The sequence below is a fragment of the Hibiscus syriacus genome, unplaced genomic scaffold (assembly GCF_006381635.1).
Source record: "Hibiscus syriacus cultivar Baekdansim isolate YM2019G1 unplaced genomic scaffold, ASM638163v2 tig00003721_pilon, whole genome shotgun sequence".
Taxonomy (NCBI): Eukaryota; Viridiplantae; Streptophyta; class Magnoliopsida; order Malvales; family Malvaceae; genus Hibiscus; species Hibiscus syriacus.
In genome coordinates, this window is record NW_024061981.1 from 791,321 (window position 1) to 813,076 (window position 21,756).

General features: G+C 33.3%; 1 protein-coding gene and 1 pseudogene across 1 annotated transcript; one reads left to right on the forward strand and one right to left on the reverse strand.

Moving 5' to 3' along the window:
- Positions 1-5,595: 5,595 nt before the first annotated feature.
- Positions 5,596-11,912, reverse strand: LOC120181774 (kinesin-like protein KIN-5C). Its single transcript, XM_039186837.1, has 23 exons — positions 11,785-11,912; positions 11,566-11,695; positions 11,308-11,466; positions 10,849-11,198; positions 10,610-10,748; positions 10,379-10,476; positions 10,140-10,296; positions 9,521-9,590; positions 9,338-9,414; positions 9,008-9,061; positions 8,812-8,892; positions 8,625-8,736; positions 8,456-8,542; positions 8,201-8,376; positions 7,920-8,081; positions 7,712-7,819; positions 7,264-7,422; positions 7,102-7,185; positions 6,822-7,027; positions 6,636-6,737; positions 6,341-6,450; positions 5,977-6,128; positions 5,596-5,892 (listed from the first exon to the last, which is right to left on the reverse strand). Exons 1-23 carry the CDS (start codon positions 11,841-11,843, stop codon positions 5,695-5,697), a joined length of 3,030 nt encoding a protein of 1,009 aa, XP_039042768.1. The 5' UTR covers positions 11,844-11,912; the 3' UTR covers positions 5,596-5,694.
- A 2,952-nt stretch (positions 11,913-14,864) lies between these two features.
- On the forward strand, positions 14,865-19,430 carry LOC120182359 (annotated as a pseudogene).
- Positions 19,431-21,756: the final 2,326 nt, after the last annotated feature.

Here is a 21,756-nt window from a genome sequence, read left to right on the forward strand (position 1 = left end):
TCGTGAAAAGGTACGATTTCAAAAATTTTGACTTAGGACATATTTGAAGTGTCTTAAGTGGTGATGATGATGGTGTAGCTCCCCAGGTGAAATGAGGTCATCTTGTAGCTCAAATCTTCAGCTCAATCCAGCTATGAGCTCACGGCCTCAAAATAACTTTTCACCAATATGCTCCTTATGCTCTCCTAATCATTCCCATGTAAGTATCCTTGCTGTTGCATGCTCCTTTTAGCTCCAATGTAGCTCCCAAGTGTTGGCTGAATGTGCCTATATGCATAACATAAAGAAATAACTAAGTATATATAAACTTATATAATGTATAATATAAGTATGTGAACTATAGTATATTATGATAACTTATATCTCACATATTAAGGATAAGTTATCATCATAATAACTATAGATATAATATATGTAGATGAAAATAACTATATTAAAATATTTGAAATAAGCATATATATGTGTAAAGTTAGAAAGTCTATCCCCTTGTAAGGGTGGAATATCCATGATGCTGAATTGGATCACATCATCTTCCCCTTATTTTAATCGATTTGTCCTCAAATCGAAAGATCTTCTTTTCCTTGAGTCCTTCCATTCGATAAGTACCTTTATGAAAAGGTTCATATCTTTTGAAAGAATGCCTTGTAAGTTTTTGATCTGAAAAGAAAGAAAACTTTCATTAGTATGAATTTGATCAAACAAAATTAAAGTTAAGAAATACTTCCTGAAAAATGTAGGTTCAAAGTTCATGTATATTGAAGACATTTGGCTTTGAACGTTGGTGCCCTTTTGTATTCCAAAAATCATGCCCATTTCCATAGATAGATGCATTGATTCATGAAAGGTGATGACTCTTGGAATGGTGATGTCTTAATAAGTCACGCCCTTTGGATGGAAAATCATTTCCCTTTGGTTTTCAATAGGCATGACTCTTGATTCTTGATGGATCACGTCCTTTGGATGAAGATTTACCATTCTTTGCTCTTCAATAGTCGCACCTCTTGGCTCTTGAAAAGTTATATCCTTTAGTTCACCAAATTAATGGATTGTGTTGTTTGGTTCATCCTGCAAATCAAAGGAAACTCTTGTATTGTTAAGGTTAGAAAAATCATCATCAACTTTGCGTCTTGTCAATAGACATCTTTGTAACGAGCACTTAGATGTATAAGCACTTGTTTTTGGGTTGGTTTCCTCCTCTATTAACTTCGATTTTCCTTTCCTCATGGGCTCAACATTTTGTTTCATCTTGATTTTATCAATTTGGACTTGTTTAGGCGTCAAGGGTGTTAGGATGATCTTCTTCCCTCCATGGTTTAATGAATACTGATTGGTAAAATAATCATGAATGGTCCTCCTATCATATTGACATGGTCTTCCAAGGAGTAAATGGCTAGCATGCATAGGAACAACATCGCACATAACCTCATCCTTGTACTTACCAATAGAGAAAGGAACCATCACCTGTTTGTTGACATTAAGTTCTCCTCGTTCATTTAACCATTGTAATTTGTAGGGACTTGGATGCTTCAACGTTTTTAATCCCAATTTCTCCACCATAATGGTACTTGCCACGTTGGTACAACTTCCATCGTCTATGATCATGAAACACACCTTTTCATTCACATGGCAGCGTGTATGAAAGATGTTTTCCCGTTGTGCATTGTCCTCTACCACTTGAGCACTTAGACTTCTTTTGACAACTAGGGCTTCACCTTCCACCGGAGCACCAATTTCGGCTTCTTCCTCAACTTCTGTTGGTGGTGGTGGGGCTTCTTCTTCTTCATGGTCATATTCAATCTCACCATTTCCAAGTAGTAGCATGGTGTTTTGGTTGGGACATTGTGTGGATACATGCCCCCTCCCAAGACATTTAAAGTAACGGGTGTCTCTTGATCGTTCAGGGATCTCTTTTCCTCAATTATTCTTGCTGAGTTGGGAAGCATTTGAGGATTCGGCCTTTTCCTTGATAGGAGTAGGAGTAGACTTCTTCAAATTATTAGAACTCCATCTCGAAGCATGGTAGTACGAGATATATCTTCCGTAGTTGCCTCTCTATTTCATAGCCATTTGCACCATTTCATCAAGTTCTATGTAATGGTACAACTCTAGTGTGTTGGCAATCTCGGGATGAGTCCGGCAAGAAATCGCCATGGTTTGCTTCACGATCCTCTCAATATTGACTCGATCATTGCCACTTCCATTTCCTTATAGTAATCCTCTACATTCCTTTGGCCTTGCTTTAGGTTCTGCAATTTCTGAAACATGTCTCGGTGATAATGAGTAGGAATGAAACGTTTACGTATGATACCTTTCATTTCGAACCATGTTGAAATTGGTCTCTCTTCATTCCTCCTCCGAGCAAACTCTATGGCTGCCAATCTTACTTTCTTGAGTTCGGAATAGTTATGGCAACTGAAAACATGTTCCACCTTACTTTCCCATTCAATATATGCTTCTGGATCAGTTTTTCCTTGAAATTGAGGAATCTTGATTTTTATGTGCTCATGTTATCATCAACATTGGCACGCCTGGGTCCTTGTATCAATGTTGGTTCTTCTTCATCATAAGGATTTGAGACATCATATTCTGGAAGAGGTTGTTGCCTCCGAGGAGTATCATTGTTTCTAGTTTATGGTTGATCTTGTCTTTGGTCTAGTTTCTCATGGAGAACATCAAATTCTGTTCGAAACATTCTCACCATTTCTCCAATCAGTGCTTGCATTTGCAAATTGGGTTGACCTGTATTTCCTTTAGGACTTTGAGACATGGTTAGTAAATAAAACAAAAATAAACCTTACCAGCACACTCACAAAGTCTCACAAGTTCACTCCAAAGAAAATATAAGATCACTCCACTCAGCACTCATGTTTACTCTCGAGAATATAATAATGACTTTTAACAATTCCCCTTCTGATCTCACTCTTTCAATAGCCTTTTTCCACTCAAATTTCTCTTGCTAAGTCCTTTGAGGAACTTACTCCAGATTAGAACAAGTTAATTGTTTCCTTGTGTGCGTAGGCTACAAATAGGTTAGGGTAGAAAGAATAGAAGAAATTGAAAGGTAGAAGAAAGGATTCAAAGGTATTAAAATAAAGAAATGGTTGAAGATAAGGATTTTCTGATTTTTTTCTTCTTTTTGTCTTTTTCTTTTATTTTTGTACTCCAATTTTGATGTAGAAGTCTTTTATTCTGTTTTTCTTTTGTTTTGCACGCCAATGACACTTTTGTTGTCAATCCAACTATGCTTTGATTACCGCTTGATGTAAGGTGATCTACACACTTTGGTGGAAGAGAGTAGATAGCCTTATTGTGTCCCAATCTAGGATTGACAAGTACTGATGCCCTTGAATTATAAGCTTGGCTGCAACAAAGATAAGAAAAGGAATATGATTAATAACGGAAGAATAAGTGAAATAATAAAGAGATAAGAAATGAATAGAAATAAAGTAATGATAGAGATAGTTGCGGAATTATGGAATTGATGAAGGATGTTGATGATGGATGATGATGAAATAGCAATGGTGGTGATGTTGTATCTTAAACATGCCAAAGAGGAAACTATGTTATGAAGCATAATCCTGGTCTTCACAAACTTGCTTGAGGGGCGGTGATAGTGTCTTCAAACCACTAGATATCAATCTAGGAATTTTAGAATCAGGATGGAAGGAATGACGCCACAAGTATAGGAATTATACTTGTTTAATCGATAAAGTTCACAAAGAACTTTGAAGAGAAATAACTCACAAGAGTACTTTTTATATATGAGATGAGATGAGTACAAATGAAGGCAAGCCACTCTATTTATAGGAAATGAGAGGGCTTTGGCCGAATGGTTACATAGCTATTTGATTGATACATGGCTTTTGATGAAAGTACATAATGCTTAAAATGAATGAAGGAGTCCTTTGGGCTTGTGATGGTTAAGCTAACCCTTCATGAAAGGGCTTGATGATTCGGCAATGATGAGGGAACATCACCCTTGGCCGAATGGTGTTGTGTCTTCTCGTGTTGGCGCCAAAAGCTCTCATGTGCATGGCATGTGTGTGGTCGAATAGGCATGGAGCTTTATATCATGTTCCTTGGTGATTTAAACCTCCAATGATTACAATGTCTTCATCAGCATGCTCTTGGATGTAAAGGCATCTTCATGGGCAGCATCATTCATGAAAGTTCACAATGTTTGAGAAAGGTGTCCCTTCATGTTTGAGCTACTTATGGTGTGAATGAGCTAAAGGTGAGCTAGCCATATGTGACTTGTAGCATGGTGAACATTATGGCAGCTCCTTGTGAAAAGGTACCTCTTGAGTTGGCAATTATTCGCGAAAAGGTACGATTTCACAAATTTTGACTTGGGACATATTTGAAGTGTCCTAAGTGGTAATGATGATGGTGCAGTTCCCCAGGTGAAATGAGGTCATCTTATAGCTCAAATCTTCAGCTCAATCCAGCTATGAGCTCACGGCCTCAAAATAACTTTTCACCAATATGCTCCTTATGCTCTCCTAATCGTTCCCATGTAAGTATCCTTGCTGTTGCATGCTCCTTTTAGCTCCAATGTAGCTCCCAAGTGTTGGTCGAATGTGCCTACATGCATAACATAAAGAAATAACTAAGTATATATAAACTTATATAATGTATAATATAAGTATGTGAACTATAGTATATTATGATAACTTATATCTCACATATTAATGGATAAGTTATCATCATAATAACTATATATATAATATATGTAGATGAAAATAACTATATTAAAATATTTGAAATAAGCATATATATGTGTAAAGTTAAAAAGTCTCTCCCCTTGTAAGGGTGGAATATCCATGATGCTAAATTGGATCACATCATTACATCGAGTGTAAAAAAGGTTTTGGGATAAAATTGACTTTTTTACAAAAGTACAAGGTTTTAGATACCATTAAATCAAAAAATATTGTTAGAATGATTTAAACATGTGTAGATTAATTTAAAAATCTAGATATAATGTTTTCTTATTTTTTGAATTTTCAAAACTTTAATGAAAAAATTTAAAACATCTTTTTTAATGTTTTCATATCTTCACTTATTTTTTGTTTTCATTTTTCAGAAATCATTTTTTAGTTTTACAACCAAACATGTTTCCTATAAAAACATTTTCTATTTTAATATTTGCTATGAAAATGAAAATAACTATATTTTCTAAAACCAAACAAACGCTAAGATTCTAAGAAAAATATAACACCACTTAATTTTAGTTGATGGGAGAAAGACAACATACAATTTTTAACATCATACAAACACGATAATACCTTTAAATCTAAAAAATTGCGAAGCAACTTGATCAACTTCATACAAGGTTTTCACAGGGCAGCAAAATTCTCAAATTTGGTGTGATGCCTCCCCCGATAATGTATATATAATTTAGAAATTTTAGGCTCAAAATTCATTTAATTGAATTTTTTTTCCTTTTTATTTTCTTGAGTTTTTTATATGGGATTGATGCGTTGGAAGACTAAGAAACAATTGGGTCTTAATGCAAGAAGACATTGATCTAAAAATATCTAAATTTCATTCAAAAAGAAGACATATTGCACAAAATCGTCATACACCCTCCAAATTGCTACATGCTTATAATCTTCCAAGACATGATTTGATTATCAAACTTTACACTAATCATACACATAAATTTGATTAAGTCAACAACACCAGTTTTATTTAATTGATTTGAGTAAGGGGTGAGCGTGGTATTAATGGTACCTTCAATTCCTTTGACTCAAATGATTTGTACGAATTGTTTTCACGGTACTCTTCAACCAAAGCTTCCATTGGCATGGCTCGTAGTGATTCAATCGTCCCTTTGCTTGGAACTTCTTGCTCGCTCCGTATTGGTGTCGTCCCACTTGTCTCATAATCCTATACATTTAGTTTTGTTGATGCACAAATTTTAGTACCGAATCTCAAATTTAAGCCAAAAGCTTTATGCATTAACATACATACCGTATATCTTTGCTCGAATGTTTCTTCTGCACTCTGCTTGATCGATGAAGCTTGACTTGAATGATCATCCTGGAATGTTTCCAGGCTTTTACTATGAGCTTTAATGGAGTCCACAATTCCCCGTGTTATTCCCTGTTCCTGCACTGACATTCCTGTGCAGAATTCCACCAAAAAATTATCTCTTTAGAGGATTCCCATGCCGAAGCTAACTTTTCCTTTGTCTCTTGTGCTACTTTCACCTTATCAAAGTACTAATTTGCCCACACTAAAACATCTTTTCAAGACCAATCTTAGATAATTGGACCAACAGTTGGCGTCATACATAAACTCTACAGTACATATTCTAGAAGAAAAAGAGACTCACTATCAATGTATTGAAGTGTATCATCGGTATTTTTCAAGCCATCTTGCTCAGCCACAATGCGGGCACTATCAATTTCAGCATCATGCTGCTCATTTGCATCAGTAGCATTCCTGAAAGAAACATATTGAAATTAGCTTCCTGGAGACAACAATATACTACAAAAATGGAACTGATTATAGTTCCAACAAAAAATTAGCTCTAGAAAGAATTTGCGGCTATCTTTTAAGGAGAAAAGTAAACTAATTTGCATGCATCTGCAATGAAAAATACGCTGCAATATATGTTCACTACCAACCTGATAAGTGATACCATATCTGAAACATGTTTACTACCCATCTCATTCACAGATTTCTGAGTACTTTTGTAGTGCTTGAACGCAGATTCAGCAGTAGACACACTTGAGTAAAAGGCAGAAAAAGGACAAGTCAAAACCAAAAGGTGAGGAGAAAAGGATTCCAAATATGTACAAGACATAATTTACCAATGCTGTAGGAGTTCCTCGGTACGACAATGTTTGGCAGCTGAGTAATCAGCAGTGTCTTTAGCATTATTTTCTGCTTGCGCGACAAATGCTTGCCATTTTCGTTTTGCATCTGTTGTAATACCCTCCACGGAGGAAACATGTCCATCCAAAAATGTTTTGTTAGCAACAGCACTTTCTTTGATATCATCAAGCCTTTCATCCACCTGTCAGAGAAACCATTGCTTGGTTTTCAAATAAGCATAAGCAAAACTATAAACCTAGTAGAGAATGAACAAACCAGCACTTTTTGCCGACGAACATGGTTATACACAAGATTAGTCATATCCGCAATAAGCTTATCTGCACCAGATTTCGATTCCTCCTACATGGCATATGCTTGATGAATATAAAATTTCAATAATGTATCTCAGGTCAGGATATAGTAATATGCATGTTATACCTCATAAGCCTTCTGGAAGCTAGCAATGCTCTTCATTTGAACTTCATCAGCTTGCACAGCATGATTCTGAACCCTTAGAGACTCTCCTGAAAGCTTATCCAGAATTTCACTGCTATAATCAGAAATGTCCTTTGTTTTCTCAATACTAACATGGAACTTCTGTTAATCAAAATGGGGACAGATAAAAAGTGCAATCAGCAAGGGAAAGGAAATAGATATAAACAGAAGAAAAAAATTCTAGCTATGCAACTCATCTATAGGAAATTATGCTAAATATAAATATTGAAAGCAAAACAATATTGTAGGCAACAAAAAAATACTTGCAGAATAAATGCACTTTCTAAATTGCGATGGTCTAAAAGAGAAAAAAATAGAGAGAGAGAAAGGTAAAGTATCAGAATCAGTTGCATCACCGCTTCAAAGACAAGCTCTACTTTGGAGCACAAACCTGTCTTAGTTCCTTTGCAAAAACAGCCATTTCATCCTGGTGAATTGTAAAACTACGCTGAAGATCATCAAACATTGAAGTTGCTTTGCAGACCTCGGACAAAAGGAACTGATGGATAATTAATAAACAAAAGTGAAGGCGTTAAACCGAGCAAAATCACCAAACAAATTAAATAAAAAGCAGTCAAACTCAAAATATCAGTACCTACCTCTTTAATAGACTGTCCATTTGAAGAAGCCAAGGTTGACATTTCATCTAAGGCAGCATTGGAGTTAGCTTGGTGTAACCGCACAACATTTTGGACTGCCTCCAGGTGGGAAACATGCAAAGCTCTTGCAGCAGTCACCTTTTTCTTCATTTCCAAGATTGCCTAAAAGCAAGATTTATGAATACAAGGTCAGCCTAAGCTATAAATGATATCCACAAAAGAACTACCAAGTTTTCTAAAAGTAATATTTGAGGTTCATTCAAGGGGAAAGCTTCCGGTACCTTATCATGTATATCGGTAAAAGAGCAACAGAGTGTCTCAACACTTTGAAGGTGCTCGTTTTGCTGAGACACTAGTGAGGCCACCAGGTTGCAAAGTGAACCAATTTGTTGGGTTAGATCTACTTGGAAGTTGTTAACCACTACTCTATTATCAGAGTTCAGTTTGTCTTCTCTTCCTATAAAGTAAAGCACCAAAGGGTCATATGTCAAAAGTTCATATACACTACATATGAATAACAAAGCATAACAACATACCAATTTTTAGGAATAATGAAGCATTATCCTGAAGAGCTTTCTCCAAGTCAGACCTTAGCACACAGGCTTGATGTGCTAGAGCATTTTCTATTTTTGAACATGCAAAATAATGTCAGCACAAAATAAATATTAGTGGTCAAGATTCAAGTAAGTACATCTTGATATGTACCTGCTTTTTTCTGTTCACATATAATAAATTCTTTCTCCTTCAGCATATAGTGACACTTTTTCAGTTCTTCTTCAGAGTTGGCTAGCAATTTGACTGTTTCGTTCAAGTTATTCTGTATTTTCCATCTATTTAATTAGCAAGAGTCCATAATATAATAAGATCAGATAAAACCCTTAAGACAGTTTACCTCAGTAATCTCAAGCTTGCCACTCAAATCAGAGCATTGTCGAACTTCGGCAACGTATTTATCTTGCAATTCCTGAAGTTGCTGTTTCGTAACAAACCAATAACAGATAGCAAGTGGTAAGGCAGATACATCAAACAATAGCACAAGGAACTCATGACCATGGCACATTAAAAATGGCACCAGAGTAAAGGCTAACCTTCTGGTGTGTTTCTAGAAGGACTCCCATTTGTTCAATCTGTTCAGCCATTGCCTAAACAAATGACAGTTAAACCACATGAATAATAACAAATCAAAGGAACCATTCTGTAGCCCTGAATAATGAGTGTACTAAATAAAAAGACCTCGATTATATTTGTATAGAAAAAATCAGATAAAGTAGGAAACACACTGAAATTTCCAATACTAGCAAAAGAACATCTTATCTAACAAATGACGTCAAAGAAAATGACTACATAATATAACCTCTGCTATAGGCGTAAACCTACACCCTAAATCTAATGGGGGAAGTGTGAACCAAACTGCACACCTTCTTTTCACTTTCTTCTTGGTAATATCGCTCTTTTGGAATATAAACACCATTCTTTTCACGAGTAGCATACACCTCTGAAGAAATGGACATGAAAAAAGGCAATGTAGTTTATAAAAGAATACTATATTGGCCAACATTTTTAATTGTTTGAACAGAAGTCCAAATAAAGAAGCATTTTACCAGACTTTAGGCGTTCAATTTCACCATAGAGGTCCTTTATAAGAGTTGACTTCATCATTTTTTGGTTAACCTACATAAAGCAATCAATATGTTACATGCTGAACCTTTTTCGAATTCCAAACAAGAGTGCCATATAACAACCAATAACAATAAAACATCACGAAGTTGCATAGTGAGGACAAGAAACAATGAGTGGATACTTTTATAGAAAAAGGATTGCATAATTGTAATCTATATTCAACTTACATTCGAGATATAGTACAAACTCCACAGGCATATATAAACCACGGTACTATATGAATAACAGATGGAAAATCTGAAGATTATAAATCAACATCAAGTGCATGAAACTCCAAGGGAATTCAGAGTACTATTTGAAGCATGACTGATACATCAGATTCCAGGAACATAAAACTTCCATTTATCAAAATTCAGTTTAATGTTACACCAAACAATGTTGCAAATTCCAGAAGCAATAGCAGGCACTCATTAACATTAACTGTAAATTTTAGCATGTTTCTAGCCATTGTTCAAGGAATAAAAGAAAAGATAAACCCAATCAAAAGGATGAAATTAGGAAGGAAATGAACTTGATGACTAATGATTGTGTACAACAAACCTCAGGCTTGTTCTTTATATTCTTTGCCCTGTGTGCATAATCCAGAGTACTTAAGGTCTCCTCAAGACAATGGACAGCAGGAGAAACTGTGGCTATAATGCAAGTCTTTGTCCGTCCACCAAGTGAATCACGAAGTAATCGAGTAAGCTTGCTATCCCTAAATTCCCATTAAACTAAACAATTAGAGAAAAACGTGAGATGAATATAGGTACTAAGAAGCTAAAAGAAGCATTTCAGACCTGTACGGAACATGTCCAAGATGCTCTACTAGGGCAGTTATTACTCGTCCTAAAGTAAGTAAACTTTTATTAATTTCACCAGCTTCTCTAGCCCGACCCTGCAAATATCAACATCAAACAAAACATTAATGAATTTAACTAAATTATTATCTGGTAACAAATCCAAATTTAACTAAATTATTATCTGGTAACAAATCCAAATTGATTGGCAAATATGCAAGGAATACATACATCCCTAGCACCAGAGCGGGATATATTTTCTGAGCCTGCTAAATCGACCAAATTCAGCTTCCCACACTTTATAAGCTCTTCACCTTCTGGCGTAGCTTCCTTGATATGAATTGTAATAGTAAAAAGAGAATGCGACCGACTGAAATAGAACAAAGTATTTCAATCAACAAAATATGAAAGAAAAAAGGGTTTAACTTCACTCAAGTTCAAGCATATAAAGCGGACAAAAAAACCATTACCTTGACTGCTTATTCAACAAAGTTTCAGCAGTTCGACGCTTAGCAGAGCCTCTTTCAAGCAAAGAAAATATCTCACCAGCACTTGTAACAATTTCTTCTTCTAATCCTCTCACAAGAACTCCCCCTTTCCCATCTTCCATTAATGGCAACTGCTTCTTTTGTTTCTCCTCCAAAGCAACTTTTGAAATTTCTTCTGGAGCAAGCAAATCAGTAATCTCTTCATTATACAGTTCCAAAAATGTAACTTTTACACTGTATTCCGCATTTTGGCACTCCAGTGTATCAAAAATCTGTTGAACTGCTCTTGGAATAACCCCTGCCCCTGCTGGCAATTCGCCAGTAGGACCTGTCTGCTACATTTGTTAACATGTATTGAAGAAATTAGAACACTCAATTGCACAGAGGGATAATGTTGGAAGTAAAATAAAACTTATAGGTAATAAATCTAATCATTATTACCTTTGCCCTTTTGCATTCACCCTCCATAGTGTAAGTTTTCCCAGTACCGGTTTGACCGTACGCAAAAATAGTACAGTTAAAACCTTCTAAAACTTCATTCACAATTGGAACAACAGCTTGTTTATATAGATCCTTTTGCAGTGCTGATGGCCCAAATACCTATTCACCATTAAAAATACACATACAGGTTCCAACATTTACAGCAGAAAACAAATCGAATTATAATACTAATTAATTAATTAATAACAAAAAAGGCACCTTATCGAAAGTGAAAACTCTATCAAACTGCTTCCCGGCGATGTTCTGAGAAACAGCGACTTCTCGTTGGTACTCATTACACTTCAGTACTTCCGGGGCATGGTTCCTTAACTCCTCTTCGCTAAACGGCCTATAAATTTATTTGTTTTACCCCGAACCAAAAAAAACTAAGAATCTAACAAACACAAAGACAAAAGGTGAGTAAAAACTAAGCGAAACCTGCAACGAAGGAGAACTTGAACGTTGACGCCTCTCTCTTTGTCGTGGCGACCGGACATTTTCAATCGTCGAAGAGAAGGAGAACCGCACGAACCTATTTTCGAATTTTTTAAAAAAGTCTTTGTAATTTGTTTTGTGTGTTCAGCTATATTTTTCTTATTTTGTTACTGTTAGATCCGCTTTTTGAATCTGATTCTCTTTTTTCTTGGTTTTTTTGGGGATTTGTTTATGCTTGTGAAATAAAATATGACGGAAGAGCGGGCTTTTGAATGAGATTTGAATTTTTACGAAGGCGTTAGATCGAACGGGTGAGATGTTGTTGGAAATGTTAATCGGACGGTCATTGTTTGAAACTGGTTGTACAGGGGATTACACTTATGACATGGCTAAGTCTGGCCCAAATAAGTTATACTTGGACTTAGCCCTATGTGTTTTCATGGGTTTGATGCTCTAAATTTCTACAATTCATAAATTTTGTTATTGGTTTTATATTCATAAAAAGATTTGCATCCAGACGGCTTCAAATATATTCATAAATTTTTGTAATATATTTTTATGAAATTAAATTTTAGTATTATTTTATCTAAATATATTAGTCTTTTCTTTAAATTATATTTAATTTTATTGTTAATTATTGCACGAGTCAAGCAATCTCAGTAGTTAGAGGAATAGTTATTATCCCTAGAAGTCTCATATTCAATTACCAACGACCGTAAGATATTTAAACATTTATTGTCAAATGATACAGAGTTTTTAGAACAAATACCATCATTTCTAATTATCACATATCAATCAAAAAATTATTGCTAATTATTGATTTAACAACTATAAAAAAACTTTAATTCTTCATGTTTTTAATTTGTATCAATTTGAAATATAAAAACGCTAAAACCAAATTATTAAAAATTATATTATTTAATAAATGATATTTTTATTTATTTTAAAGTCTTAAGAGCAAAATTATAAAAATTGTAAAAAAAAAGACTAAAAATCATTTTATTTATTTAAAATTTAAATAGTGCAAAAGTCTTTAATATATTTAAACCTTTAAATTATTTGATATGAAAAAAATAATATTTAAAAAATGTGGTTTTTTAATGGCTTAAATATAAAATAAGTGTCCAAACTATAGAGTTTTTCATGAATAGGTATATATATTATATTTTGAATGATCCAGTGTCTAACGTTATAAACGTTACCACTTTAGGTGTCCGGGTCGTCAACGGCGTTAATTTTTTCTGTTAAGTGACACGTGTCACAATTTGGTAATTTTTAAAAAAATTATTTAAAATTAAAAAATAAAATTATTTTTTTTCAAAAGAAAAACACAGATCGCTTCAACCCCTAAATCCACATCGTTCGCCGCCCTTTGTCATCGATGAAGCTTCACCCGACCTCACCTTCACTACAACAAAATTGTTCTACAGCGGCATTTTTAGCGATGTTTTAAGAGTAAACGCCACTAACTTTAAATATATAGCAGCGTTTACATTCCAAACGCCACAAAATGGTAACTTTAGCGGTGCTTTTATACAAAACGTCGCGACATACTAGTACTTTAGCAGTTTTTTTATACAAACAGTGCAATAGGTTCATCCATAGTGACATTTTTTTCAACAAACGCCGCAACAGAGTAGTACTTTAGCGGCGTTTTTATACAAACGTCGTAATAGGGTCATCTATAGTGGTGTTTTTTCAACAAACGTTGCAACAGAGTATTACTTTAGATGCGTTTTTATACAAATGTCGTAATAGGGTTTATCTATAGTGTCATTTTTTCAACAAACGTCGCAACCGAGTAATTTAGCGGTGTTTTTATACAAACGTCATAATAGGGTTCATCTATGTGGCATTTTTCAACAATCGTCGTAATTTATAAGTACATTAGTGGCGTTTGTATACAAACGCCGCTAAAGACTCGTACTTTAGTTGTGTTTTTATACAAACAGCACTATAGACTCGTACTTTACTGGTATTTTTATACAAACGCCGCTACAGACTCATACTTTAGTGGCGTTTATGTTTACAAATGATGCTAAAGACTCGTACTTTAGTGGCGTTTGTATTGAATACACAACCTTGTTTGACATTCGCCCCTGCTGACACATCTTTGGCTTTTGTATTTGACAGACAGGGATGGATAGCACAAATGTTTATGCATATATTTTTATAATTGCCCTATTGTTAAGTGTCTCACCTACATTTTTTGTAAGTAAAATCCAAAAATGAAAGGGGATCTTCACCATGGTTGTTCACTTTCATTAAACTACTTATATAACTAATGTTTTTCTAATGTGGTTGTGATTTGAATCCAGATCGAAGGCCCTCATCTGATGCAATATGGTTTAAGAGATGTTATTGCCAAAGTTGGCCTAACCAAATTCTTGTCTGACTTATTTTGGATTGGAATGTTTTATCACCTCTACAATCAGGTATGTATTGCATAAAAAATCTTGTTGTAAGTTTCTTGAATGTCATTTTTGATTGTCAAAATCTGGGAATCAAAGAAATGGTTGAAAGCTAATGTCGAGATTCGAATATTAAATTTGTTGAATGTCATCTTTTTTAGAATTGTTACATCAGTGAATTGAATTCAAGGTTCATTTACTTAACTAACACATTGAGGTGATGAATTGCAGCTGGCTACTAATACCTTAGAAAGGGTTGCACCACTTACACATGTAGTCATAAATGTATTGAAGCGAGTTTTTGTTATCGGCTTCTCTATCATTGGTTTTTGTAAGTTTTCGCAATCTTCCTCCCGTATAACCTATGTTCATGCAGCCTATGTTACTCGGATTCAAATAAGTACTTTTGCAAAATGATTACACTCGATAGTGTATGGTATATGATGTCAAAAGATCTGATTCAATTACTGATGGCATTGTTGCAGGCAATAGAATTTCTACACAAACTGGGATTGGAACATGCAATAGCAATCGCTAGAGTGGCCATCTATCATTGTGAGTTCAAGTTTGAAGTTCCTTCTCAAAACTCAATGACATTCATGCCATTAAATATGCTTAAAAGCTAATCATTTACATCTTTTGATTATATAATTGCTTATAGCATTATACACGATGAGTACTTGGGCCAGAACCGTAATCGAGAATGTATGGTCACTAATCGGAAGAACCACCCCACCCAATTTTCTAGCGAAATTGACATATCTAATATGGAACCACCATGAAGACATACAACATATTGACACGGTTAGGGCATATACTTTTGGTTCCCAATACTTTGTGGAGATTGACACTGTGTTGCCTGAAGACATGCTGCTAAACAAAGCACACAACATTGGCGAGAAACTGCATGAGAAGCTAAAGCAGCTACCCGGAGTCGACTTCATGCATTTCGATTTCGAGTTTACACATTGGCCTGAACATAAAACCATGGTCTAACGCTTGACCTTAGACATGATGCTTGTATGCTGGTCTGATTTACCATGATCATATATTTGTTCATGTACTTGGGATTGTTCTCCTTGTAGTCTTGAATGAAGCCTAATTTTACTTATCATTAACTATGTATGGATGTATTCATCTCTTTTTTACTTTGTATGTTACAAAATTACTAGTTTTTTTACTATATTTAATAAATAAGTTTTATTAAATTAGTATGCATAAAGTTTTTAGAATAATTAGTGCAATTAATCTATAGGGCATGCAATGTTATTATAGTGGAAAAACGCCACTAAAGTTCTAGATCTTTTGTGACGTTTATATAGAAAATGATACAATATATGTAGTCAATAACGGCATTTTACATTCATAAACACCACTATATGACATAACATTTAGCGGCTTTTTTAGGAACAAATGCCACTGTATGTCAGAATATTTAGTGGCATTTTTTGGACAAAACGCCACAAAAGAAAAGATAAATAGTGAAATTTGGTAAAAATGTCGCTAAATATCATAACCTTTAGTGGCGTTTGTGAATGACAAAAACTGCAACCTTTGGCAGCGTTTGTTTCAGCGATGCTTTTTGCAGCGTTTGTTTTTGCGCCACAAAGGTTTTTAGCGGCACTTAAAAACGCCGATATATGACTAAAAACGCCGCTAAAAACCTGCTTTGCTGTAGTGCTTCCCTGACAAATAAAACCCTTATGAAATTGTGATCGTTCGACGAATAATCGACAATTTATACTTCGCGAACCCTATGATGAAAATAGCATTCTCACGCGATTCCGATGATCAATTGACGACAACTATAATGACATATGACTAAGAGAATGGTGGGGACTATGCCACTGATGGTGGTTGTGGTCGGAAATGATGATAACAGTGGGTTAGGGTTAGGGTTAGGATTTGAGAATTTTAGGGATTTTGGGGCTTTTTATAATTTAAGAGAAATTAGGGTTTTTTATAAATATCATAATATTTTTAATATTTTAAAATAAATAAATTTCAAAATTACCAGATTGTAACATGTGTCACTTAACAGAGAAAATTAGCGTCGTTGACAGTCCAGACACCTAAAGTGGTAACGATTGTAAAGTTAGACACCAAAATCATTCAAAAATAGTTTAGACATTTATTCGTGAAAAACACTGTAATTTAAACACTTATTTTATATTTATGCCTCTCTAAATATCAATTTTAAACATTAGGTTATTTTTTTAATGATAATATATCAAGAAACATGTATATCCAAAGTCCTTTGGGGAAAAGTAAAGTAAATACAGTTTCAAAATAGATATTTAAGAATTAAGAATGATATTGTTACATTTAGATATTTCAAATTCAAACATAATATCTATATAATATTTAATTGTTTATTATAAAATGATTAAAATCTATAAACAAATATTATCTTATAATCTTTTCAGATTAACAAAAAAAATAACACTTTCATCGTCACACAGTCAAAGAATTGAAGTCGATTACAATGTGAGAGAGCAATTAGCAGGGCCGGTTTTGGGCCTGTGCAAGCTGCTCAACCGCACAGTGCCCAATTTTTGTAAGGGCCTCCAAAAAAATTTAAGTCTTTTTGTATATATGTGTATTTAGGATGTTTGGCCCAAGAATTTTCAAGTCTAAGGCCCATATTAAATAATATTTGACGGTCAATTTAAGAAATTCTAAAAAGTAAAACCTAGATATATGCCTCCTCTCTCCTCTGCAGAAACACCCTGCAAAGTAAAAAAAATAAAAATCTCTGCGCTCTCCTCTCCTCTGCGATTGTGACTGCACTTTTCTCTTTTCCAAGGTTAGTAAATGTTTTTATTATTATTTGAGTTACCCACATATCTTATGTTTGAAGTTTCTAATTGTATTTGTATTGGCTATTTATTGAATATGTTCAGAGATTATGCCTCCTAGGTTAAGAAAACATGAATCATGACATGAAAAACGTAAAGAGAGAAACAGACTCGAAGAACTCATTAAGTCTCAGAGTGGAGCTGTAAATAAGTTTATTCAAAGAGAACCATAAGTTTTTTTCTCGAGATCAAAATGTTGTTAATGATCATGTTAATGATGTTGATGTACACGACGAAGATGTTGATGCTAATAATGCTAATGTCGATGATGGCGACATTGATGGTGAAGGTGAGGATGATGTTAATAATGACCATGTTGATGATGCTAATGTTGATGTTAATCATGTTGATATATTTGATCCGAGACATTGGGATGATCTTAGTTCTGACATGATTAAGGTTCTGGTATCAGAGGGTCCTAAAAGAGATATGTCATTTGAGAAGGGTCCTAAAGATAAATTTTCAAGATGATTTTCTGCCACTTTATATACTAGAATCCTCCCAAACAATGAGAAGGTGGATAGAGAATGGTAAGTATATTCCAAAGAGCTTGACAGAATTTTTTGTTTTTGTTGTAAAATATTTAGGAAAGGGCTTGCAAAAGGTCAGTTAGCTAATGACGGTTTTGCATATTGGCAACATCTTAGCACCAAACTTAAAGAGAATGAAGTTGACCTAGAACATGTCACAAACATGGATACTTGGCTTGATATGCGTAAGAGATTAAAAAAGAATGAAATAATTGATAAAGTGGCACAAGAACAATTTGGAAAAGAGAGAGATCATTGGAAGAAAGTTTTTCATAGAATTATTTCAATTGTAAAGTTCCTTGCTAAACATAATTTAGCTTTCTGTGGATCGAACGAGAAGTTGTATCAAAAGAGCAATGGGAACTTTTTGGGTTTAATTGAAATGCTGGAAGAGTTTGACCCAGTTATTAAAGAGCGCGTGAGACGTATCACAAGTGATAACATCCATGTTCACTATCTCGATCATACAATCCAAAATGAGTTAATAACTTTACTTGCACATGCAATCAAATCAGATATCATAAAAAAAGTTAAGCAAGCAAAGTATTACTCAGTGATACTTGATTGTACCCCAGATTCTAGTCATCAGGAACAAATGACTTTGATATTGAGGTATGCAAATTTCTCATCCACAAGTGTCAGTGTTGAGGAATCCTTTTTAGGATTTTTAAATGTTAATAATACCATTGGTCAGGGACTTTTTGATACAACACAAGATGAATTGAAGTCACTTGGTCTTGATATTGATGATATGTGTGGTCAAGGCTATGACAATGGATCGAATATGAAAGGTAAACATCAGGGAGTACAAAAGAAATTTCTAAATATAAATCCTAGAGCATTTTATACTTCTTGTGGTTGTCATAGTCTTAATCTAGCATTATGTGACATGGCTAACACTTGTGAAAAAGCTAGAGATTTTTTTGGAGTAACACAATGCATATACACAATATTTTCCAATTCTTCTAAAAGGTGGCAAATTTTGAAGGATAATGTTCAAGGACTTACACTTAAGTCATTGTCAACCACACGCTGGGAAAGTTGTGTTGATAGTGTCAAAGCTATTAGATTTCAGATTGTGGAAATAAGAGAAGCTTTACTTCAAATTGCAGAGAACGATAATGATTCCAAAATAAAAAGTGAAGCTAAATCTTTAGCAACAAATGAGCTTGGCGATTTTGAGTTTTTAGTTTCGATTGTCATTTGGTTCGATATATTATACACCGTAAATTTAGTGAGCAAAAACTTACAATCCAAAGATATGCTTATTGATGTTGCTATTAAAGAAGTGAAAGGTTTGATCTCTTTCTTTAAGGAGTTTAGAAACACTAGGTTCTCAAAAGCTGTCGATATTGCTAAGCAAATTGCAACTGAAATGGATGTTGATCCTGTCTTCCCTCAAAGACGTGTAATTCGTAGGAAAAGACAATTTGAAGAGTTCAATTAATCAAGATGCTTCTTTTTCTGCAGAGGAGTCATTTAAAGTCAACTACTTCTTGTACATTGTTGATCAGACAATTGCTTCTCTTACAAAAAGGTTTGAACAATACAAAGAGTACGAGAAAAATTTTGTTTTCTTGTTCTCTTGTGACAAGTTGAAGTTCTTTGATGACAACCACCTTAAGTCATGTTGTAGTCATCTTGAAGATGCACTCAAGAAAAACGGACGATCAGATATTGATGCAAATGAACTCTATGTGGAGCTAAGGTTACTTAACAATTTCTTGCTAGCTAAAAATATGAGACCTACTGATGTTTTAAAATTTATGAAATAGGTTGATTGTTTTCCTAATGCAATAATTGCATTTAGAGTACTATTGACTATTCCAGTAACAATGACATCTGCATAAAGAAGTTTTTAAAAACTAAAGTTATTGAAGTCTTCCTTGCGGTCCACAATGTCACAAGAGAGACTTAATGGATTGGTATTGATAGCTATTGAAAACGATCTATTAGAGAGTCTTGATTATAAAGAGCTAGTCAATAACTTTGCTTCCAAAAATGCTAGGAGAACGAATTTATTTAGAGAATAGTTTATTTTGTATTTCACTTTATTACATGAAGATATTTTTTTACCACTATTTAATATTTTCTTGTAGTTATAATAAATTTTGAAATATTAGTGAACTTCTTTATATATCTAATATTTTAGTTTTAAAAGGTTTATTTTACTGTTATGATATAAGGTCACCAAAATTTACAAGATGACCGTGGCAATTAGCGAGGATGATAGATACTTTTCTCTTTTACCTTCTTCCATAGTTTTTTCCGTCGTTCTTTCTTCTTTTCTTTTCAAACCTGTTGTCGGTGAGGCCTTCTCCTGGTTTCAATTTTCTTCTTCTTCTTCTTATAAACGGTCTAGATTTATTATGTTGACTATTCCCCTTAAATCCAAGGGTCAAAACTTACCCTACCCTGAGTCTTGCATTTTAGAAATGTGAAGAATATGTTTGGCGAAAGAAGCAAGTACAAAAACAATTATGGTATGTTTTATTTAGGGAAAGGGGTTACTGAAGCTGATGGTGAATGCTGGAACGTATGCAGAACAATATCACTATTGATGCGTTGTTTCAGTTTCACTTACTTTTCAATAATTCCACTTGTTGCGGGGACCCTGTCTATTACAATCCAGCTGGGAAGGCTGGTCACTCATATATTATTTTTTAAAATTATACCTCATGTTACATTTTAACTTCATTTGATTACTCGCTATTAACAGAATTATTGACGTGATATTAAAAAAATAATGAAGATATGACATTATCTTATGTTGATACGTAAGTATCACTATTAATTTTTTCAATGGTGACCAAAATGTAATGTTAAGTATGATTTTGGAATAAAAATAATTATAAGTGATTTAAGATTTTAATATTTTAATTAAAATTATTTTTTAATAATTGTATATATAAAATTATATTTAAAATTCAATTAAAAGTATGATAATCATATCGACACTACTTCATAATTAAGATTTGCTTAATTTAAATCTTCACTTAATTTATTTTTTTATTTCTTTTTTCCTATCATTAACTATAATATATATATATATATATATATATATAATATATAAATATTGTAACTATATCTCAACTGTTAAATATAATCTATTAGTTAAGATTTGCTTGGTTTTTAATTAGGTCTCGTGCTCAAATTCATTCAGAGTAAGTTTAACTCTTTTTTTTGTCTTTAACTTTAACTGGTTATATCATACATGTATTAACTAATATATAAAATAAAATTTAAGGTACTAAAATTGACTAAAATTAATAGTTTAAGTATTGAACGCGTTAAATTTTTAAGGACGAGGTACTAAAATGAAATAAAAACTAAATATTAGATATATTTTTTAAAAAAATAAAAAATTAGGTAAAAAATTATAGGTGATTTTGATTGAAAGCACTTGAATAATTATGTGTTCATATTGAAAGTATGATGATCATATTGAAAGTATGATGATTATATCGACATTAACACATAGTCAAGTAATCATTTGAATAGTTTACCCCTAATTTTTTCAATTTAAAATTTAGGATAAACTATATATTTAGTACTTAAATTATTACTTTTATTCTATTTTGGTACATAAACTTTATTTTTTTCATACCTAATATTTAGTTTAAGTTTTATTTTGGTACATTGTCATCAAAACTTAACAATTATATTGACATGTCACCATAAGATAATATCATATCATCATTGGAAAAAAAAACTCCACATCAATAGTTATGTTATTTTTTTTAACGTCGGTATATCATATTGAAACCTAAATATTAGATATATTTTAAAAATTAAAATTTAAGTACTAAAATAAAATAAAAATTTAAATACTAAACGTGTAAAATTACCCTAAAAATTATGAAAGGTGTATTTCATAGTTGCATATTTCACGTTAATGTCTTCCGAAAATTGTTGAATGAATTACAATATAAGATGAGTGTAAAACATAATTTTCAAAAGACACGAATGGCATGATACATTTAGGGGACTTTTGATTTATGGAAAAGAACTTTACTTAGGGAGATATTTTTTTTAGAAATTGTATTTTCACGTTTGATTTACGGGAAAGTTTGTTTCCATGAAATAATCTTTTTTCAATAATATAATTTTTTGGTTAAAATAGTAGGAACGTAATTACCTCCAAATTTTTAGGTATTAGACAATTTCTATCATTTT

Coding starts and splice junctions, on each gene's coding strand:
- LOC120181774 (XM_039186837.1), bottom strand. CDS start 11,843: ATGTCCGGTCGCCACGACAAAGAGAGAGGCGTCAACGTTCAAGTTCTC. Junction 8,543..8,624: donor ATGTGAACAGAAAAAAGCAG/GTACATATCAAG, acceptor GTTCAAAAATAG/AAAATGCTCTAGCACATCAA. Junction 7,186..7,263: donor GCTTCCAGAAGGCTTATGAG/GTATAACATGCA, acceptor TATGCCATGTAG/GAGGAATCGAAATCTGGTGC.